Here is a 23,608-nt window from a genome sequence, read left to right on the forward strand (position 1 = left end):
TGCCAAGAAGTCCCACTCAACTCGATCATAAGCCTTGCTCATATCAAGCTTCAATGCAAAATTACCCTTTTTACCTTTTTTCTTCATTTTGAGAGAATGGAGTACCTCGTAAGCAATCAAAACATTGTCAGAAATAAGTCTTCCAGGAATAAAAGCTCCTTGGGCTTCATTGATGCAAACACCCAGTGTATCACTCATACGGTTGACCAAGACTTTCGCCACAATTTTGTAAATGACGTTGCATAGACTTATAGGTCTAAAATGGCCCATATTCCTTGGCTTGTCCACTTTAGGAATCAAAATGATTCGCGTTTTATTAATGTTCCCCACTTCAGCTTGGCCATTCAAAATTGATAAACAATAACTGGAAACATCTGACCCAATAATATGCCAGTACTTCTGGAAGAAAAGTGCTGGAAACCCATCAACCCCTGGAGCTTTTAAAGGGGCCATCGACTGAACTCCATTAAAGATATCCTCCTCAGTAAAATGGTGTAAAAGTTTTTCGTTCATGCTATCCGTAATTCGTCTTTCAACTAGCCCGAACAGATGTTCATCCGATCCCACATCTGATGCTGTGAAAAGCTTTTCAAAATAATCTGATGCTATTTTTATGAACTTAGAAGTCGAGGTAGTACGCCTTCCAGTCTCATCTTCTAACTCAACAATCCTATTCCGTAAATGACGTTACACCGCAATCTTATGGAAATAGCTTGTATTTCGATCTCCATTTTTCAACCAATTCACACTTGCTCTTTGCTCCCAAAACACTTCTTCTTTATCAGCTTCCATGTTAATTCCTAACTGGGCTTCCACAATATCTGCTAATATTTCATTAGAAGGATCCTGAGAATAAAGATGATTTAACCTATTTTCAAGGTCCACCCGAGTCCGTTTCTCCTCTTTAAACTTGGCTTGATTCCACTGTTGCATTTGAAATCCCAAACTATCAGGCTTACTCAAAACACCACCATGGATGTCTTTCCACCATTTTCTAACCATCTCCTCAAAAGAATTCTCCAAACACCAATTAGCCTCAAACCGAAAGGTCTTAAGCTGTTTATTCCGATCATACGTACCTGGCCCCATGGTATCAAGAAGAATAGGACAATGGTCAGAAAAAGAATGACTCAAGTGTTCGAGTTGATATCCTGGAAAAAGATTCATCTAATTCAGCGTAGCAACTCCCCGATCTAGTCTTTCTCGAATGTTAGTAGCAAGAAACCGACCTCTTTCCCATGTGAACCATCGACCAATGTAACCCAAATCATTGAGACCACAATCCTCTAAAGCCATACAAAATTCTTTCATCTGTCTTTCTGATCGGAGTCGACCTCCTTTTTTCTCAAAAGACTTGGTAATTTCATTGAAATCTCCCAGGACTACCTACGGAATGGATGGATCATAGTTGAAATGCCTGAGTAGATTCCATGACTCATATCTACACTTTTCATCCAGATTCCCATAAAACCCTGTTAACCACAACATCCACCACCTTCATTATCGTGAACCACAACATCAATATGAAAAGAAGAGAAACTCTTTAGCGTGATTAGAGAATTCCCATTCCAACCCAAAGATAAACCCCCTCTAGTGCCCATCGCCCCAATGTCAATTCCATTCGCAAAACCACACTTCATCCTGACCCATTCCATCTTCTTCGAACTTAATTTTGTTTCCATGAGAAACAAAATTCGGGGATTAATGGCCCTCAATTTATTTTTGAGCCTACTCACTGTTCGTGATCTCCCCAAACCACGAACATTCCAACTAAGTATTTTCATTGAGCCCGGCTGCTCTGTTCCCCAGAGCAAGCCGAAAAATCCATAGATCCTGGTCCACCTTTCGGGCCCAAATAATCAAACGACCCCTCTACCACTCTCTGCCTTTTCTTATCCTCAATTATAGCTATGGGATCATTTTCCTCCTCCAATGCAAAGTCCATGGGTCCCTTTCCTACTCCAGCAGATACTAAGCCATCTTCCCCCCAATTGCGCCAATTCTTATTCCCACCCGCAACATTCTGTAATAAATTCGTAGAACATTGAGAACCATCTACCGTTCGTAACCATTTACTCGATTCTGTAGCCCTACGCCTCACCACCGCTCTTATTGACAGATCCCAACCAAAGACAATTTTCATCGGCTCAATTCTTAATCTGAAAGGACAGTAGCTCTCCCCATGCCCTAATTTTCCACAAATAAAGCAAAATAAGCTTAATTTCTCATATTTAAAACGAGCATAAGTAGTCATAGCCTTCCCAAATTGGATTTTCTTCTTTCGTTTCAATGGTGCATTTACATCCAGACAGACCCTAATGCGCATATATGATTTTTGCCCCAAAAGTGGGTTATTAGAATCATACTCAATAAACTTTCCACAGAAGTTACCTAACTGCACAGCCATCGATTCAGATATCAGTCCTGGAGGTAAATCATGGACCTGAACCCAAAATTCAGTGGAGTTTAACTCCACTACTGTCGGGTTATCTCCATACGATATTCTCTTCAATAAAAGCAGATGGTTATTAAAAAACCAAGGAGTTCCCACAAGCACCCGTACAATGTCAACTTCATGAAAAAATTGGAATAAATACCTTTTTTCCCCAATATCAGTAATACAGATCCCTCCAATAGGGTGCCAAAGATCTGCCATAGTATTCCTTAACGAAGGAAAATGAACCACATTGTCTGTTAAACAACGCCCCACAAGACACAATTGCGAAAAGTTTTCCACAGCCGTAACATCCTCATGGATTGCTTCTTCCTCATCATCAACTAGCCTCAGATTGGCCAACACATCTTCCATTATAAAACACAGCACCAGACAAACCGAGCAGCAAAAGGAATCAAGACCCCACACTGTACCCTGTCAACTCAAAATAAAGCACTATACCCCGACAACACAAAAGAAAAACAAGAAAAAAAACGTGCCAAGTGGCAGACTTTAGGGTTTTTTTAATGTGGTTTTCGACCATTTTATTTAAAATTTGGATAATTTTAAACTTTGTATTAATAGTGTGTTAAATATAAAATTTTCATTTTAAAATCCAAGTAGATTATTAAAATTAGACTGATATAAAAAACTTAAAGGTTGATAATTAATTTTCTTATCAAATGGATTGGATATATATATATATCAATAAAATGAATTTTTTAAAAAATAAATCTTATTTTTGGGCAAAAATTCTTAATTAATTTGTTTTTTAATTAAAGATGTAATTAAGTCCAACCTATTGCATCGAAAACACTTAACATGAAATTAGGTTTCATGTGATAAAGAATTAAGAATAAGTGATATAAAAATTAACATAAAATATTAATTAATTTGTTTTTTTCCATAAGTGTGTTTTGTAGGAGAAATAGAAAATTGAAAAAAAGTAATTTTATTTTCATCCATTACTTGATAGAATTGTAAAATAAATAAATAAATAAATGTGAAGCTTTAGAAAATACATAATTATGAACTATTATTCATCGTTTCATCATTTTATCCCTTCGTAATTCAAATTTAAAAGATTGATTTTTATGCCATAGGATGAAAATCCTATTTTTTCTCTCACTTTTCTTTCCTACCAAGTATATCCAAAATTTATTTTCTTTTCATTTTTCTCTCACTCTTTCTGTGTTACCATTTTTCAACCCAACCAAACACACCCTTAAATATTTTGTTTTATGAATAATGCAACATTTAGTTCTTGAATTTGATATTTTCTTTTAATTTGGTCTCTAAATTTTGGTCTATTGTAAAAAGGTAATGACACAAAGCTATCATAAAATGTAATAAAGTTATTTGAACTTTTGATATATATAAAAATTCAAAAATATATATATATAAAATTTTGTAAAGAAAATTATAAAAGAAATTATAGAAAGTTTATTAGATAAAAGATTTTAAAAATCTAGAAATTATAAAAAAAAGCCTTAAAATTTTACATATATATGAAAATTTAGAGAATTATAAAAATAGAATAAAAATTTATTTTCATATCAAGTAATTTTTATGTTACATGCATTGTATATAAATACACATTTAATTATTTTCATTATTTAATAAAATATTTCATTTCATGTAATTAATGTAAGTGTTTGAGAATTGAGATTAACTTGTATATATACACCAATAATAGATAAAATTAATTATAATTTTAATGCTTAAAAATTATCAAATAACTATTAATTTTAAAATATAATGCTAAAATTTATTTAAATTTAAAAATTATTGATGAAGAAACCATAATCAAATTTAAGACGTAATTCGTTAAATTTTATTAAATTTTACGAATATCTCTAATTGTTTTAAAATCAATAAATTAATGACAAATTAAAAACAACTAGCTAAAACCAATTAAAATAATATTATCTTTACAAAAAAAATCAACTATCTAAACAATATAAATATAATTCATTAACACTTATATTACATATTCTTAGGTGAGTTTGGTCTCAATTTGAATATTGATATTTATAAATCAAAATTCAAATAAGAGATTTGAAGTCCTTGAAGCCCGAATCTTGATATTGAAGTGTTAAGGGTCAAAATAGGTGAGTTTTAGGGTGATTTTTTGGGTCTTGGTATAGTTGTATTAATACATGAATCGAGTTGTATCGCAACAAGTAAGTTAGTAAGCAAAAAGCTATACTTGTATTGGTACAAGTCCCCCACTAGTATCGATACATCTATGGAACATAGGGGTCCCTTTCCTGTATTGAGTTGTTTCAACCTCATACGACTCGTATTTGGTCTTGATCACTATTCATATCTCTTATTCATTAACTTCTTAATCTTAAATTCAAGCATAAGTTATCATCATATTCCAGTCACATGTCACTTTTGTATTTTAACCACGTAACACTTATATTACATATTCTTCATATCACATGTTACATGTCACGATGAGTATTGTAATATATTTGTGTTAGAGTTGTGTGACTCAAATTCTAAGAGATTGCTTGCAAGTCAAGTTAAACAAAAATATATTTTCTTTCTAGAAGATTTAGTATTTATTAGTATAATATATTTAGTATTTATTAGTATAGTTTATTTGACTTACTAATTTAGCCTATAAATAGGCTCTTTTACAATCTTAGAAATATACATCCATTAGATTAGAACTCATAACACATTTAGAGAATTTTGTGTTTACGTTTTGGGGGTTCTTTGTTTTTCGGGTTTTCGGGGTTTAGTTTTTATCTCCATCTTTTGTATTCTTCATTCTTTTGCCATTATAGTAAAATTATCTTTGCCCGTGGTTTTTTATCCTCTTTGGAGGGATTTTTCCACATTAAATTTGTGTGTTCATCTTCTCAATTTCTTCTACTATTTTTACCTGTTCGTTGCTTAATCGGGACGATCCCAACAAGTGGTATCAGAGCTAGTTTAATTTTCATAGATCAACCCATTCAGAGATGGCAACAACAAGGTTTAAAATTGAGAAGTTTGATGGTGAGACAAATTTCAATCTGTGGCAAGTTCGGATGATGGCAATTCTAGTTCAAAACGACTTGAAAAAGGTTGTTACAGGGAAAAAGCCTGAAAATCTAAATCAAACAGATCTGCAATCCAGTTGTGCCTCGCGAATATAGTATTGCAGGAGGTATTGATGGAGAAGACCTCATTCGTCTTGTGGAAAAGGTTAGAAACTTTTTATGCGACTAAGTCTCTGGCTAACCGTTTAGTGTTGAAACAACGTCTATTTACGTTTCGCATGAACGAAGGTGAGCTTCTTAGAGATCACATCAATCAATTCATTACTCTTTTAAATGATTTAAAGAACGTTGAAGTTCATATTGACGATAGCTATGCTATTATTGTGCTCTTTACCCTCTTCATACAAGTCTTTCAGGGAGACCTTGATTTATGGCAGAGACAAACTCTCGTTCGAAGATGTGAAGGGTCATTTGTTGAGTAGAGACAAACTCGACAATGAGTTTGGTTTGAATAGCAAAGCAGATAGGCAAGCTTCCGTTTTGGTAGCATCAAAGAAACGAGACAAAAGGTGTCACTATTGTAAAAAGTTAGGTCACGTCATAGCAGATTGTTATAAACTGCGAAATAAAAGAGCTGCTGAGAGTAACGAGGAAGATTAGTTGGTGCTAACTAGGTCGATGAAGGTGGTGATGCTTTTTTGTTAGTGTCAACGAGTGATAACTCCAAGCTTACGTCTGAGTGGATCCTAGATTCAGGATGTTCTTTCCACATGTGTCCCAATAGAGAATGGTTCTCCACATACAGTTCAGTTGAAGGTGGAGTTGTGTACATGGGAAACGATTCATCTAGTAAGATAATCGGTATTGGTACTGTTAAAATTAAGATACACGATGGGACGATTAGGACACTCTCAGATGTCAGGTATGTACTTGATTTACGAAAAAATCTCATCTCCTTGAGTATTTTAGACTTGAAAGGATGTAGAATCAACATCAAGTCGAGCAACATTAAAGTATCTCATGGAGCTCTCGTTTTGTTAAAAGGTAAAAGAACTGGCAGTCTTTATATTCTGGAAGGTTCTATAGTGACCGGTGAAATCGGACGTCCCTCGTCCGTTACGGAGTCAAAGTCAACTCGTTTGGAGCAGAGGCAACTTGGTCATAGGAGGGAAAAATGTATGACCGTTTCGTTGAAGAGAGGTTCTCTTTTGGATGCAGGTTTTAAAAAGTTAGGGCACTGTGTTCATGAAAATCAGACCCGGGTTAGTTTTGATTTGGCAGTGCACAAGTCGAAGGCTAGAAGTCTTCCAGCTTCTAAGCATAGATTCGACTCAGTTAATTCCCTGCATAGTTCAAGATAGTCCCGTGGCGGGTTTTGGCAAAGATGGCGTTGAAAGAATTCGTGTCAAGGTGGAGATTGTTAGAGTTGTGTGACCCAAATTCTAAGAGATTGCTTGCAAGTCAAGTTAAACAAAAATATATTTTCTTTCTAGAAGATTTAGTATTTATTAGTATAATATATTTAGTATTTATTAGTATAGTTTATTTGACTTACTAATTTAGCCTATAAATAGACTCTTTTACAATCTTAGAAATATACACCCATTAGATTAGAACTCATAACACATTTAGAGAATTTTGTGTTTACGTTTTGTGGGTTCTTTGTTTTTCGGGTTTTCGGGGTTAGTTTTTATCTCCATCTTTTGTATTCTTCATTCTTTTGCCATTATAGTAAAATTATCTTTGCCCGTAGTTTTTTATCCTCTTTGGAGGGATTTTTCCACGTTAAATTTGTGTGTTCATCTTCTCAATTTCTTCTACTATTTTTACATGTTCGTTGCTTAATCGGGACGATCCTAACAATTTGAAATACTGCGTTTTGGCTTGATTTGGTCTAAGTGACCACCCTAACCGAATTTCAAACTCCGTGCAACTTTTATTTTTATTTTTTTGACCTTTTAACACCCGAGGCAAGGGAGCATCGGTTTTGCTGAATATTGAATGGTCTTTTCTCTAGTGTTATCTTCTTCAATTCTCTTTGTTTTCTCTATCTTTGGATCAACATTGTATCAGTATTCAGGAATTGAGACTTAAATCTTCATTCTCTATGTTGGTTTATTTTTGGTCTTGTTTTTTTATTAATGAACTTTACTCTATAGAAAGAAATGGTTTATAATTATAAGTTAGAAGGGAAAAAAAGGCAATGCATTAAATTTATTACTCATAATCACACCTTTTAAAATAAAAACTTTCTAAACATGACAAAGAAGCAACTACAAGTACTATTAGATTGCTAGTAGTATTTGTAATTTTTTGTACTTTGAATTTTGATCCTTATTGTTGTAACATGGATATCGCATTTCAAGGAAGAAGATGATGTTTTATAATTCATGTGTCAACTTCAGGCCTTCTTTTTCAAAGCCGACGTTGGTCCGTTGGCAATGGTTTTGGAAGCGCTGGGGGATTCCGAAAGCAGCCCTCGCAGTATGGCTAGGAACCCAAATCCTATAAAAGGCGAGTACATCGACGCCAGTTTACCTGCTGATGGTTTGTCGGATCCCAGCATGTCTCCCACCATAGCTGTCTGAAATTTACCATAGAGTTTAACTAAGTGTTAGAATTGAAGTGTTTGTAAAAGTTAATTGCATTTTATATATAGTAAACGACGACTTAAGAAAAATAGAAAGATATTCAAAACTATATATCATCGAAGAATTGACTTGAAATCAAATCTTAGTTAACACTAACTCATCGGTTCGAACACTCAACATATCCTCTCCTCTTTAACAATATATATAACATCAATTAGCTGCAAACCAATGTTTACACATACATATACAATCATTAAAACTAACATTTACATCTAAATTGTTCGTGTAAGCCTGTCGTCAGAGCAGACCAAAACCCCATTTTTTATACAGGTTTTTTCTTTAGAAAATAGTTTTACTATTAAAAATAAGGTTAGTATTTGGCATGGTGACAATATATATTTTTATTCCACAAGCAATTTTAAAAATTTGTCATCTGACATTTTTTTAATAATTTACCATATCCTTATAAAATACTTGTCAACCTCATGATTCTATTTGTGGAATCTAAATATAAAATAAATTGTTTTATTGTTAAAATAATAATTCAAACCGGTTATGGACAGTTTGGAGTAGAAATGACTACAAAGCAATTCTTTGCTCACTCCGACTAAAACATTTTTCTCTTACTTTGACTTCATCCAAGAGCTGATCTTATTAGGGTTAATATATACGAAGGTATATGAACTTGACAATTTATATCTATTTGATACTTTTTTTATTTAACCAATACATGAACTTGAACTTGATAACTTTTTAGGTAACACTGTTAAAGTACTCAGATGTGACACTAACAACCAATAGCATGATGACACATGCCAACCTCACATGTTGACACTTGGCAAAAATAAATAAATTTTATTTTAAAATTGCCACATGTCACCATGCTATTAGTTATCAATACCACATCAGCTTTTTAAAGGATGCTAGTTAGGAACCTAAAACAACACCAAATTGACTTATGATTTTCAAGTTTTGATTCCAGTGTCCAAAAAAATTTTAGATACTAAATTAATACAAACTGTCAAGTTCAAATACCTCCATATATATAATCCCATTTTATTAAGACTTTTTAATTGTGATCCCAACCTGGACCTTAAAATAGTTTCCATACCCTGCCACGATTAATCTCAAAATTTTAAATATTGATTTATTTTTTGTAATATAAAATATTAATAAAAATATAAAATTAAAATATATGTTATAAATTCTTATAAAATTAATAATTTTATAAAAGAAAATAATAATATGAGTATATTTGTAAACATATTGAGATAAGCAAATTAGACCTAAACCTCACCTTAAAATTTTTAATAGAAAAATTGATTTGTAAACTTAATTTTTTTTAAAAGAAAACATATAGAATAGGGATAGATTGAAACCCATTTGATTCGAGAGTAAAGGTGTTAAAAGAGTAGTTGAAGACTAGAGATGAAAGGTAGTAATATTTGAATCTGTGTATTGGCCTTATAGTTAAGGTGTTTAGAGCTTCGAGTGTGACCTGAATTCGAGTCGCGCTAGTCGTATTGCTGTTAGAGTTTTTCCTCTTCTTATAATTCACCAAAAAGAAAAAAGTAGTAATATTTAATGCAAGGAAGAAAAGTAAATATTTAATTTACCGTGGAGGTAACAAGAGCAGAACCGAAGATGAGGCAGGTGATGTTGAACCAAGGCTTGGAGGTCAACAAGCCATAAGTGTTAAGTATAGCGAGCGGCAGTACTAAAACAAGCTCCAATTTCATAAGTGCCATGAAAAAATGAGGCTCATCCAACAGCAAATAATCTTGGTATGTGGTCGTATACCATGTATATACACGACCCAGCACATCGGGGAAAAGGGCTTTAGGCAAAAGTACCTGGGCATCCAAGCACGCTGGCACCACCGACATGGACACGAATGTTAGCAATAGAATCCCATCCACCACTTTGCCTAAAACTCCCATCTCTTCTTTTTCTTTTTCAGCTATGGTGGTCCACTATGTCTACTGCGAACTTAAGAATTGATTCCATGTATATATATTCGATCATTTGATGGGGTGGTAGGTGAAAACTGAAGAAAGAGCAGCCATGTTTGACTAAAGGAATAAAAAATTACTAGTCTTGAAACTTGGGCGAACTTCTTTCTTTTTTTTCCTTATTCGCCGGCGCCTTTGCAATTAAAATACGACATAAATATTGCGTTTTGTAGCAAAATCAGTCAACTTTGGTTTCTTGGCCTTTGCAGCGAAAATAATATTGGATAATGACGAAATTAATATTAAATAATAAGCTTGTTTTTTATGGTGAAAATTCACAATATTGTCCATTGATCATATCACACTTGAAAGCAATTTATTTTATTTACAATCCAAAATGGAGAATAAAAAGTGGACAAATATAGATATTTTCATTTGTTCCGAATTGAAGGAGAAGAAAATTTTCAAACTTCTTTTTCGCTCATTATTCTTGTCTTATCATATCAAACATGTTGCTCATCTTACAAAGTAATTTCTATTTTATTATAGAAAAAGTAAATAATGTAGGTGCTTGTCACTATTTACATTTTTCTCTTTATAACAATAATTGCTACCACTTGTAAAAATATTAGAACTATCAATTAAATTTAGATGTGCTTTAAAAAAAAGTTGGAAAAACCTGAAGATGGAGTGGATGGTAAACACAAGAGTTTTAGAATGAGTCTCGCCAAGAAGCTTGATGAAGTGGATGCTATTGTAAACTTAGATGGAAAAGATGATAAACCTTATAGTGTATTAGAAATTTTGAAGTTGGTTGGTAGAAATACGGATTTGCTAAGTAAATCACATTAATATTCTTTAAAAGTAATTTTACTTTATCCAGTTCTTTTTCTAATTATAATCATGAGATTAGCTGTACAAAATTCGCAGAAAGATGTCAGTAAATAACCAAAATATTTTAATCAAGTATGCCAACAAATAAGGCAAGTTCTAAAACTTGAGCAGTGCTTAGTGCAACGATCATCTAGAAAGTGAATTGTTTTGAATGCATTCAGACAGAAAAGCTAACATAGATGTTATGGCTGAATTCTTATTTCATTTCATTCCTGCCTTACCTTTATCCTATTTACACTCTATTTTATTTAGTTTTTTTTTATCCATCTTCCATAAAGGAGTCGAATGAAACCAAAATTTCATGTTCGGTTTTGAATTAGAGATGCTAAAAATAATGAATCAACGTCAACTATACCCCTAGCCTTCCAAGCTGACGATGCAGGTTCGGTTCCCGCTACCCGCTCGATATTCGAATTCTATCTATTCTATCTATTGGAATATTTATTAATTCAATTTAACGATGCATTAGCATCATTGAATTGAATTAATAAATAAGCAATTCCTAACAATACAATTTTTCACATGTTATTTAGTTTTTCCAACCAAGAGAAAAGAAACCGAACAAGAGGAAAAAAAAATTAAAATGTCAAAAAATCACAATGAAAAGTGTCCATTTTTTAATGGATAGGACAGAGGTTTTCTAAACCTTTGGTATAGGTTCGAATCCTATTTGGCGCAATTTAAAATCGATTTCTCTATATTCTATTAAGTTAGAATTTTTTATTTATAATAACGTTCCATTTGATCCTCAACATCCTACATTCATGGAGATTGAATTGAAGATCTTTTATGTCCTTTAGTGGGAGCAACACCTACAGACCATAAAGATGTTATCAAAGAAAGAAAGAAATACCAAGAATATAAGTGCATTTGTCGTGGCTTCATAATGAACTCTCATACAAATTGTCTTTATGACCTCCATAGACATGACTTGACCAAAATATATCTAGATGGCACTCTAGAACTCATACAAAAACAAGGAAGGCACAGATAAGTTTTAGCTGTAAAATATTTTGAATTTACCATAAAATATTTTAAAATATTTAAAATATTGTGGATCAAGTGCATGAGTCACAAATTCTAGTTCAAAATTAAGTGGACTAAAAATCAAGATTCTTGATTCACTTCAATTTGATGTAATTTAATCCAAATTGCCACCCTCTTAGAATGGATATAGGAAGAACACATTACATTCTTCGAAATCATATACTAAATAGATTTTTTTTTTACTCATTTACAAATTGAGCTTGAAAATCACACTCATGATGTACTTATTCTTGGTTCGAGTGTCAACCTTTGTAGTAGCCCATTTTTTAGTGGTACCGAAAACGACAGTTCTGGAATCTCATTTTCTGAAGGTTGAGTCAATAAATATTATTTATTAATATATACGAGTCTATTATAAGGTTATATTGAACTTCAGTCCTGTAATTCCGCTAATTGAGTGGTTAATTAAGGTATACAGACTAAATCGTAAAAACTGTAAAAGTTAATCGCTATAAACTTTTTATTATTTAAAAGCTTAATTATTAATTGTACAAAGATATAAGAGGCAAATAGACCCTTCTTGTTAATTTTGGATGGTTAGTGCTTGAATTTTAATTAAAATATATGTTAAATTTTAAGTAAAATATATTAAAAACATAAAACAATGGTCATCTTCAACCATTCTTTCCTCTCACCGTTCAAAAATAAGAAACATAGAATAGGAAGCCATTTTTTTAGCACTTCCAAGCCTTCAAACATTGCATATAAGTGTATTTGAAGTATGTTTTTCGTAAATTTTATGTTTTTGAAATCTCGGGAGCTTAATCTAGCTAGCCCAAGGACTATTTCATAAAACTGTTAAAGTTTTGAAATGTTTACATTGATGATTTTTTAAGCTTTTGGTGTTAAATGGTTTGATTGAAAGCTTAAATGTGAAATAGGACTAATTTGTAAAGAGAATTTTGTTAGTTTTGAAAATATGAACTAAAATGTAAATATGTCAAATTTGATATGAAATTTTGTAATTATTGTTTCTAGAGGGTTATAGGAGGATTTAATTGAAAATTGAGCTTAAATGTGAAAGATATGATAGTTTCGGTTTTTGAGACTAAATTGAATCAAATGTGAAACTTTAGGAAAATTTGTGAAAACAGAAATTAAGTTGGCATATGCATTGAATAATATGATTTAAGGTAATTGGCACTAATAATTTGAAATGAATTCTTGTATAAATCAAGAATTGAACCAACTGATAGATAATCGAGGAAAAGAGAAAATTGTAGACTAGTCCTTAACACTTCTGCTATTATTGTTTGTACCTTCATAGGATATACTTTTATACCTAAATGTGATGTTTGTGCTAGAATTGAATATTTCATAATTATTTAATATACTTTGGAGTTGTATGTAAATTGGTACAAATATGAGAAATGATTGAATTGTAAATAATTGTTTTGATATGTATATTAAGCCCAGATGAACATAGGATAGGATACAATTGGCATTCCAATAAGGTTATTTACGCGATTGTACGGGATTTGCACTACGGTGCCCACTGCTCTATACTTAGATGCCTATTGTTCAACACATCAGTGCCTACTGTTAAAGCACTTCGGTGCCTACTGGTGTGGTGTAGTTACTCGTGTATCCGTATCTATTATTACAGTTCATCGGGTTAATGATTCTTTGAAGGAAATGTATTAACTGGTTCGGTATAGTGATTGGAAATGAATGTGATCATACAGTTATATGTGTTCATCTGTTTTGATTAAGCAAATGTTGTGTTTTGCTTGATAGTTTTGATGAAATGGTATTGAATTGATCAATAATACAAATGAATTGATGGATTATATGACTGGATATGAAATGCTCAACCATGGAATCTAAATTCATAGCTTTAGCTACAGCAAGCAAAGAAGCATAAAGGTTAAATTTTGTTATTAGATATAAAGTTGTGGCCACAACCAATATCGGCCACTTCTTTGCTTTGCAAAGTGCAACCACTATGTCTAAAGCATATAGTGATATATATAATGGAAAATCTAGACATGCTAGCATAAGACATGATTATATTAGAGAATTGATCTCTAGTGGGGTAACTACCATTATTTATGTCAAATCATTCAGCAATTTAACACATCCTTTAACCAAAGGGTTACCAAGGGATTTGGTAAGTAGTAGTACAAAGGAATGGGATTAAAACCCTTATTACACCAGCAATAGGAACCTAAATTTCAATTAGTAACTTCTAAATATATAGTTCAAAGGGTAAAAACAACTAGTTGCATATGTCTGTAAAGCATTAGTAAATCTCATTCTAAATAGAAAGTGATATAAAAACTAGTGCGGTCCATTGTTTTAAATGTTGAGTTGAATACTCTTAATGGAGTTTATTGATCGATGCATTATCTAAAGTAATGGAGACAATAAAGGAACTCTACTTACATAAACATAAGAAGTAAGGTTTCAATAAGAAGAATTAAGGGCTTCTTTTATAAATGTTTATTAACAAGAGATAAGCACTTAGCCATACTACTAAGTGAAAAAAAAAACCCTTCAGATTAAGTTATAAATAAAATTATGTGTGATGTATCTTTAATTTTAATATATGTTGTGGTCAATCTACGGATACCAACAATTTCATTAAAATTCTAAGGTGTATTCGCTAATTGATGATTCAAATCAAGAGATACCATCTTGTATTCATTTTCTTTATTTTTATGAAAGGTAAATTAATTACTAGTAAGAGATTGTTGATAATTTTCAATGTTGAGTAATCCTACATTACTAGGAAATGAACAAATTAAAATGTTTATATATGATCTTGTTTTAATTTAGGCTAATTGATCCTCATCACTATCCATATAAAAGTGCTTGAATAAATAACCCACTTGCCAAAAGTGCATGCTAATGAATAATTACACGAAGGTAATTAATTATTCTATTAAAAGGATTAGTCATTCTGAAAAGATGTCACACAGCACATCTTTTGCTAAATAAATAGTATCTATTTTAGGGATGGTAAAACTTAAATAGTCGATCTGCTTCGAATAGAGTTATTTTTTTAAAGTGGATGTAAGGTTGGGTGGGGTGGATTTTTTTTCTTCCTAGACAAGGGGTATGAAGCAGTTATGGTAATTGCTTGTCCCATCCCGCCTCACTTCAGTATATAAATTTATCATTTCATCCTTGTATATATAAAACTATTAAAAGGATAAAAATGTAATAATGTATTATATAAAAAATTCATATATTTTATGTTTAAATATTTACTTAATTACAAAAATATCGAAAATAGAAAAAATTAAATTAAAGCGAAATGTGATGGAACGGAAATGTATGCATCCAACATCTATGGAGGTGGTAATGGTTTTCAAAGGTATAAATCCATAATGGAGCAAGATGAATGGTGAAGCGATGATAGATTTAACAACATTTATCTCATCCTACTCTATTGTCATTCCTAATTTATTCTTTAAAAAGATTTTTTTGGCGGCTTACATAAACAAGAACATATTAATTGTAACACCCCTTACCCGAGACCGTTTCCGGAGTCGAGCACGAGACATTACTTATCTTATCTTACTAATTCGAAGCATAAAAACTTGTTTTGAAAATTAATTTCACTATTTACAGCAATCTGTCCAATCGCGCAGCAGTTACTAAATTAATTATAACTTGAGCTACAGAACTAGAAATTTAACTCCGTAAATTTTCTCTGAAACTAGACTCATATATATTCCTACTATAAAATTTTTAGAATTTTTCGCTTAGCCAATTAGTACAGTTTATTAGTTAAAGTCTCTCCTGTTTCACCAATTGACTGCTCTGACCTCTTGTTACTGAAAATAATATTTCTCATTCTGGGATTTTCATATAATGCTACCACTTATTTCTACAGAAAATAGACTCAATAAGGATTCCATACATATAAAATACAACTCATAACTATTTTTTTACCATTTTTAGTGATTTTCTAAACTCAAAACAGGGGACTCCAAAAACAGATCTGACCCTGTGTCACTAAAATTCACATATCTCAAAATATAAAATTTATTTTGCTAAACTGTTATTTTTTAATGAAAATAGACTCAACAAGATTTAATTTCATATATCATTCACCCTCTAATTCATTTTATACCATCCTAGGTGATTTTTCAAAGTCACGTCACTGTGCTGCCTGAATTCTGTTTCTTTGCAAAATTTTACCCTTTTCATGATTTCCATGCATAATATATCACTTAGACTCTTATAACCACAAACACTTTCATACTTAACCATTTTAATAACCATTCATCATAAAATACTTACACCTCATTCTTTAGCAAAATCATAATTACAAACATACAAAATAACTAAATCCCTATACATGCCATAACCCAAACATGTTTCATCATAAAATACCGAGTAGTTGTTCTTGATAGTGTGGACGATCTCCGACTTCTTTAGGATCCTTGAAGTAACCTTGCAATACTATAAGAGAATGAGAAATAAAAGACGTAAGCATAAAGCTTAGTAAGTTTACTAGCAAATAAATAACAATATTTAACACAAATAATTAAACTCAAGTGTCTATATCTCTATTTTACTCTTTAGTTAATCTCATACTAGTTCTCTTGCTTGATTACTTAATATACTTGTGTTCATAACTTACTCTTCTCTTGCTGCATCATTGAATATCAAATGTTAATATAATAAATTCTTAACTCCTATAACTCACCTGAGCTTGCCATTTCTTATCTTTAACTGAACTTTCATGTACCTGATTCGTTTACTAGCCCGTTGAACCACATTGGAATAATAAGGATACTCGGGTATCTTCTGATCATAACATGCCAAAGCCATGTCCCAGACATGGTCTTACATGGGATGTTCTCATATCGGTGCCCATGCCATGTCCCAGACATGGTCTTACGGGGGACCTCTCATCTCGGTGCCAACACCATGTCCCAGACATGGTCTTATATGGGACCTCTCATCTCGGTGCCCATGCCATGTCCCAGACATGGTCTTATAGGGGACCTATCATCTCGGTGCCAATGCCATGTCCCAGACATGGTCTTACATGGGACCTCTCATCTCGGTGCCAATGCCATGTCCCAGACATGGTCTTATATGGGACCTCTTTACCCAAATGTCATGACATTCGTATCCAGTACCATCCTTATGTATCAACGGGACTTTTAAATTTTAATTCTCTATCATTTCATGCTTGGATAATCATCAAATAAATTCATGAAATAAATATATAATTTCTGGAAATTAACAAAATTAATAATAATTATTAAAATATTGTATTTATTTACCGTAAACTTACATCGGTACCAACTATAGTCAAATTCACCAACTTAGTCTTCAACTTTACTCTTTCCTTTGTCTAACCTCGAGTTTCGTTCTTGTTGATCTAAAATAGCAAATTTAATTAATTTAATACTCACATTCATCAAAACAGCCCTCGACTCTAACTTTTTCAAAATTATGATTTTGCCCCTAAACTTTTACATAATTACATTTTTTCCCCAAGGCTCGGAAATTAAACTTCATCCCTTATTCTTATGTTTTATGACATGCTGAACATTTTTCCCTTCTATGGCAACATCAAATTCCCACTCTAACATGCACTTAAGAACATTAGGTATTTTTACCGATTATGTCAACTTACTCGCTTTCGCTTAAAATCGGCTAGCAAAAGTTGTTTAACATAATTTCTAGCTTCATATTCTATCATAAAACATCAAAATAAACACTTTTCACCTATGGGTATTTTTCCAAATATAAACCCTAGGTTAAATTATTGCTAGAATAAGCTAAATTAAGCTACCGGGACTCCAAAAACGTAAAGAACATTAAAAATGGGGCTTGGGATCACTTACTATGGAGCTTAGAAGCTTGAAAACCCTAACTATGGCTTCCCCCCTTGCTGATTTCGTCCTAATGAAGAAGATGATGATTTTTGCCATCTTTTTCCCTTTTAATTATTTTTATTACTAGATTACCAAATTGCCCCTAACTTAAAAATTTTCTATTTCACTTATCTCATGTCCATTTTTGTCTACCAAGTTACCAATGGTCTAATTACCATATAAGGACCTCCAATTTAAATTTTCATAACAATTGGACACCTCTAACATGTAGAACTCAACTTTTGCACTTTTTTACAATTTAGTCCTTTTGACTAAATTGAGTGCCCAAACGTCAAAATTTTCGAATGAAATTTTCATGAAATCATTTTGTGAAATCATAGACCATAAAAATATAAGAAAAATAAAATTTTTCTCATCGGATTTGTGGTCCCGAAACCACTGTTCCGATAACCTTAAATTTGGGCCATTACATTAATACATTTTACTAATCTACTTTCGGTGGCGGAGCAAGAAAATTGTTTAGGGTGAAATTAAATTGTATATTTTTACTGTAGTAAAAATATAATTTCACCATTTCAATAATCTATATGATTTTTAAAAAATTAAATCAAAATTTTATTTTTAGAGAGTCAAAGTGTAATTTTATTATTATTAATTTAATATTTTAAAAATTATAAAAGCTTTAAATGAAAAAAATTCAATTTTAGACTGTCTACTTTGTTGTTTGACTTGGTGTACATCCAAAAATTATAATCTTAAGACAAGTAATTTATGCTTCAAACCGTAATTGTGAAGGCAAAAACTTTTGGGAATGGGAAAGTCATATTTTTGCAAATTAAAAATTCAGTCTGGCATGTATGTTGCTGCCATGCAAGTTTCAGCAATATATCTTTATATTGAAATTAATTAAGATAGCGTCCACATCGGTGGCATTTCTTTTGCTTTTCTTTTTTTTGCAAGTCTGCGACTTTAAATAAATTAAACTTGGATCACTACCTTAGTTTAATATAATTTGTTGCAGACAAAATAGTATTTATATTATCTTTATAAGCCTACCATTTTTTAACATTTGTAATTATTTAAAATATAGGAGCACTTCCTTCTTACGTTTTTCTATCTTTCATGACAACTGATGATACACCTAAACTCTATCCTAATTCTTCAAATGCACCAGTCCAAGTTTCATTATTAGTAGCAGCCCCTAATTCTTCAAATGTAGAAAAATAAAGTAGTCCGAACTAAAGATATAGTTATCCTGCGAAAACCCTCAAAATATTCAGCTTTCTAATGTAATATTTCCCAATCACACAATAGCACTTATAAAAATGTAATTGTAAAATTAAAGAAGCCCTCTAATATTTTGGTAGCCAGAGCGGGCCCTTTGGCAATGGTTGAGACTAAGAAACCTGAAGCCCTTTCACCAAATCTTCATCAATTTATCTAATGCTTTCCGCCATCTCCCCTAATATAGCTCTGCTCCCTGCATATTCATCTTCAATTTACATAATTATTAACTCTTGAATTTTCAAGAAAATATATATACACACAACACAAGCATGGTTAAAATGTCCCAAATTTATACATTAACAAGATCATTACCTATGTACACCACACTCACTATTGATAAGGTTAAATTCAAATAAAAAAAGCCAAATGTTTAATTTTAAAACGTAACTTGTCAACTTAAAAGTCTTGTCCAAATTTTCATTCAATCTTTCCTGCTACATGACCCCTTTTTTGTTCTATTTCCTAACTATTGTCATGTTCTGCTGAGCAATTTGACCAAGATTGTTTTTATTTATACACTGATTAGCTATATAGTAAAGACAAATAATATAATCCAAAGAAGACGAGAATGTATTGTTGAGTAATGAGTTGGAAAGTACTGACCTGAATCTTAGTTTATTATACTAATTTATTATGAGAAAAAAAAAAAGTGTAATTTGGATAAGAGATATGGGATGGTTGGGGCATTCTATTTCTCCGACTGGATCAAGCCCTCTTCTTCCTACCCATACCAGCCGCTGGTCTTTTCCCAATGATTGGAGTCTTGCTAGATTGTGGAACCAGCCCCCGTAGCATGGCTACAACACCCGCTCCCATGAATACCCAATACAACTGCAACAATTTTTCTGATGCCTTGTGCGATCCTATCAGCTCTCCTAATACAGCACTCTGAATTTCACACCCTTTCATGTTAACAATTTACTTACTGCTGCGTAATGTATATATGGAGTGAATGAGTGTGTAGATTTACCACGGAGGTGATAACAGAGGCGCCATAGATAAGGCAAGTGGTGTTAAACCAAGATTTGGATGCTAAAATCCCATAAATGTTAAGTAAAGCCAAAGGCCATTGGAAAGTAAGCTCCAACCAAACCAGTGCCACGAAGAAATGAGGCTTCTCCGCCATCAAATAATCTTGGAAGTCATCGGAGTAGCATTGTTTCAGGTGAATTAGCGCCTCCGGGAAGCTGCTTTCCTGCAACACTGTCTGGGCGCATATTAGAGGTGCCATTAGAAACGCCGCTAGGAACGCCACCAATAGCAGCGTATCTACCACTTTGCATAGACTTCCCATCTCTTTCAATTTGGTTTTCTTGTTCTTTGATGAAGATTTTCAGAAAAATGAAAGGATTGGATGGAAAATGGGGGATTTTTGTGAAATATTTTTAAGGTTTGAAATGGTCGACGCTGGCTTTAGATTTGTGCCTACCTTCAATCCCCCGATAATTTCTATGCTATTAAAAGTTAAATGAACAGTAGAGAACTAAGAGTCCCCTCCCAAGCCTTCAATATGTCGAATCATAGTATCTACAAATAGTTTCTTACATCTCTACATATTCAAGATCCACCATGTAAATTTTGATGTAATAATATACCCATTATTTTCGGTGAAGTTAAAATGTTAAAAATCAAGAAGAAAAATTTAATTTGTCATTTCTCTATTGAAAAATAATAATCCTTCTCACATACTACACTCTTTCTCGCGTGTTCTTAGGTATTAAAAACTTAAAATACTACCTTCTTTCTCACATGTTTTTAGGTATTAAAAACTTAAAATGCCATTCTCTTTCTCACGTATTCTTAAATATTAAAAACTTAAAATTACTCTTTTGTTGTTATTGATTTATTACATTATGGTTATTAAATCGCTAATTACCATAATATTATGTAATATGTAGAAAAAGTTTAAGATTAAATTATATAGCTAATCCATATACTTTGTTTTCTTTTGTTTCTTTGTTATCCTTTTCTTCTCCTTTCATAACTCATAAAGAAAATAAAAGAAAGAGCAGAAGAAAACAAAGAAATTTGAAAAAGAAAAGAAATTTTAAATTTAAATAAAGGAAAATAGATTAACTTGCTCAAATAGAAAAAAATATTTGAAATGGTGATATTAACGTGTTACATTAGCTTAGCATTATATCGTTAAAACTTAATGATCATAATATAACACATTAATAACATTAGTGATCATATCGTAATTTTTAAAAGTTAAGCAAACATAAATCACTAAATTTAGAATTTATCCTTTATTTAACCTCTATAGATTCAATCTATTCACGTAGTCATTGAGTTTTATCATAAATTTTCACTTTTATTTTGCAAAAATAATTATATTTATAAAATATTGGTTGACAAGTTTGCTCAACTGAATCCGGGACGCACTGATCAGCAGTAGAATACGATGAAACTATTTATTAGCGATTTGCATTTTGACCCAATGATATTTTCTTTTTAATATCATTTGAAACTTAAGAATAAGAAACTAAATTGCAAAGATGGAGATTTGTACTCAAAACTTGCTAAATATCATTATTTTTTGGGAGGGTCGAACTAAATATCATTATATTACGACAACTTGAACTTGCCTGCGGGGTATCAACAATGGTATAACTATGTATGATGCAGGTTACATAAATACAAAGACTTCGTTAAATATGCTTAGTTCCTTGCAGCTTCTTACATTTTAACTTCTCCTATCATAACTGTGGAGAATATGGGGTCTCCAACAGTACTGCTCCGTTAAACAACTCGAATCATCACTAGACCATAATTACTTCAAATCTGGTGACTGGTTGGCCAAGGATCAATCTCTTTGGAAATTTGGGCAGCTTTTTTTTCTTTTGTGTGTGTACAGAATGAAAATTTAGAAATCAATGATGGGTTCTCCAATGGTAAGATTGCGTTCTACTGTCCATGGCAGATCAAATAACTTGGCAGTAACGAATTTGAAGATCTTGTTTACATTGATGTTGTATGTAGCACTTGAAAAGAATAGTGTAGCATTTATGGCCTTTGCATATGCTCTTGCCTGTCATAAATAACAAATCAAAATTCAACATCGATGACAGAGCTTTATTTACATACAACTATCCAATGTTCCTAAAATGGTTCCATTAAACAAGTGGAATTTGTTCTGTTTGATTGATTGATTCAGGCTTCAACAAGAATGGTAACACAGATATACCTGACTGGCTATCGTCCACTGCAAATCAATGGGAAGTTGGATGAATTCATCAAATTTGGTTCCTATTAAAATTGGTATTGCTGTCTGCATCATCAAACTTTGCATGATCAGGAATATGAAGTTTTCAACAATGGTATGGTATGGTAAAAAGTAAAAGACAGAAGTGAAAACCTGATTCCATTTCCTTGCTTCTTGATACCAGCTTATGACACTGCAAACCACAGAATATAAAGACCCCTTCAATTTAGAATACTACCCAGATTTTGAAGTTCCAGGAAAGACATTGTTGATTGAAATATAGAGATTAGAGAATGGAGTCAATGGTTGAGGATCATACTTGTTTAGAGTACATCTGCTTGTTAGATCAAACATGAATAGAATTGCTACAGAGTCTTGGCAAGCCTTTGGAATATGATCCGGAGATTTCTCAGCTCCTGCATTTTCAATTAATAAATAAACGAGTTGTCAGTTTTGATGTATGTAATATGTATATATATAAGTAAACAAAATTAAAACCTGAATTTTTTTGAAGAAAAAAAAATGGGATACCATCAACTTCCCAGATGCTGTAATATATTCTGGCTCCTTCTACGACAAATGTTTTATCCATCAAATTCAATCCTTTCTCCTGATGGTCTTCTCCCTGTTCATCTTTCTCATCCCCAATATATTTCGCCTTCAAAACATAAATATGAAAATTATGAAAAGAAAAAATAATGTTAGATATATAGTGGTAGTGTTTAAGAACAAACCAGAAAACTAGTTTTTCCAATTTGAGGATCACCCAAGAGACTGATCTTCAAAGGAACCAAATCGGAGTCCTTAGGATGACAGAAAGGCGAGGGCGTGAGGTTCCTGGAAGAAGCTACAATACTGCCGTCAGCGGCGGCAGAAGGAACGGCGGGGGTGGGAGCACGCGATAACATACGATACCTAATAGGTTTCCCGGGGGAACACATGAGAAGTCTGTCCCAAAAACAACAAAAGCAGCGTCGCAAAACCAAAACGCGACGCTGAAGTCTGTGCCTAAAGTTGTGTCTAGCCATTCTGGGGCAAAACTGGGTCATAGTTCCTCACTTTTGATGGCCACCTCGATCTAATGTTATTATGATGATGATTTGACCATGAGAAAAAAAGAAAACAAAATCCTGGGTTAATAAATTCTCATAATCTTCGATATTTTTGGAAAATGCGCTCCCATTTTCAGTTTCAACTTGCAATGAGACCTTTCTAGCGACGAAATAGTGACTACTTTAACGGAACGGTTGACCGGCATTATGGTAAATGGTAGAGTAAGGTAGGGACATTCATTTTGGACCCTCCATTTTAATTTCCAACATATGGGAGGATTTTTCCATTATTTTTATTTTATTTTATGACATCAAATTTGTTTATATTAATTAATGTCAATTTCAA

At 32.4% G+C, this 23,608-nt stretch overlaps 3 protein-coding genes and 1 long non-coding RNA gene across 5 annotated transcripts in view; all 4 read right to left on the minus strand.

Annotated features, from left to right (window-relative positions):
• The window catches only part of LOC105764424 (uncharacterized), a 30,960-nt gene extending 20,945 nt beyond the window's left edge, over positions 1 to 10,015 (minus strand). The window contains exons 1-2 of one of the 2 annotated variants that reach the window (XM_012582979.2): positions 9,638 to 10,014; positions 7,614 to 8,014 (exon numbers count right to left, since the gene is read on the minus strand). In XM_012582979.2, coding sequence (XP_012438433.1) covers positions 7,832 to 8,014; positions 9,638 to 9,961 — 507 coding nt within the window. In that variant the 5' untranslated portion in view covers positions 9,962 to 10,014 and the 3' untranslated portion in view covers positions 7,614 to 7,831. Of the gene's footprint in view, positions 1 to 7,613; positions 8,015 to 9,637 lie in introns of those variants that run through there. The other variant, XM_052625034.1, reaches the window with a different exon arrangement.
• A 6,079-nt stretch (positions 10,016 to 16,094) lies between these two features.
• On the minus strand, positions 16,095 to 17,845 carry LOC128035319 (uncharacterized). Its single transcript, XR_008191687.1, has 3 exons — positions 17,728 to 17,845; positions 17,172 to 17,258; positions 16,095 to 16,327 (listed from the first exon to the last, which is right to left on the minus strand). It is a non-coding gene; the product is annotated as an uncharacterized LOC128035319 (long non-coding RNA).
• A 1,097-nt stretch (positions 17,846 to 18,942) lies between these two features.
• On the minus strand, positions 18,943 to 20,659 carry LOC105764425 (uncharacterized). The gene is made up of 2 exons (XM_012582980.2): positions 19,976 to 20,659; positions 18,943 to 19,893 (listed from the first exon to the last, which is right to left on the minus strand). Exons 1-2 carry the CDS (start codon positions 20,297 to 20,299, stop codon positions 19,711 to 19,713), a joined length of 507 nt encoding a protein of 168 aa, XP_012438434.1. The 5' UTR covers positions 20,300 to 20,659; the 3' UTR covers positions 18,943 to 19,710.
• An 851-nt stretch (positions 20,660 to 21,510) lies between these two features.
• LOC105764423 (septum-promoting GTP-binding protein 1) lies at positions 21,511 to 23,458 on the minus strand. The gene is made up of 6 exons (XM_012582978.2): positions 22,945 to 23,458; positions 22,742 to 22,868; positions 22,530 to 22,626; positions 22,364 to 22,403; positions 22,193 to 22,276; positions 21,511 to 22,036 (listed from the first exon to the last, which is right to left on the minus strand). The coding sequence occupies exons 1-6, from the start codon at positions 23,257 to 23,259 to the stop codon at positions 21,872 to 21,874; spliced, it is 828 nt and encodes a 275-aa protein (XP_012438432.1). The 5' UTR covers positions 23,260 to 23,458; the 3' UTR covers positions 21,511 to 21,871.
• Positions 23,459 to 23,608: the final 150 nt, after the last annotated feature.

Source organism: Gossypium raimondii, chromosome 12 (assembly GCF_025698545.1).
Source record: "Gossypium raimondii isolate GPD5lz chromosome 12, ASM2569854v1, whole genome shotgun sequence".
Lineage (NCBI taxonomy): Eukaryota > Viridiplantae > Streptophyta > Magnoliopsida > Malvales > Malvaceae > Gossypium > Gossypium raimondii.

What these genes read in the sequence shown, in the direction of transcription:
- LOC105764425 (XM_012582980.2), bottom strand. Translation starts at nt 20,299, where the DNA reads ATGGGAAGTCTATGCAAAGTGGTAGATACGCTGCTATTGGTGGCGTTC. An exon ending in CCTCTGTTATCACCTCCGTG is followed by an intron (nt 19,894 to 19,975) that starts GTAAATCTACAC and finishes TGTGAAATTCAG; the next exon opens with AGTGCTGTATTAGGAGAGCT.
- LOC105764423 (XM_012582978.2), bottom strand. Translation starts at nt 23,259, where the DNA reads ATGACCCAGTTTTGCCCCAGAATGGCTAGACACAACTTTAGGCACAGA. An exon ending in TTGGAAAAACTAGTTTTCTG is followed by an intron (nt 22,869 to 22,944) that starts GTTTGTTCTTAA and finishes TATGTTTTGAAG; the next exon opens with GCGAAATATATTGGGGATGA. An exon ending in CAGCATCTGGGAAGTTGATG is followed by an intron (nt 22,627 to 22,741) that starts GTATCCCATTTT and finishes TTGAAAATGCAG; the next exon opens with GAGCTGAGAAATCTCCGGAT.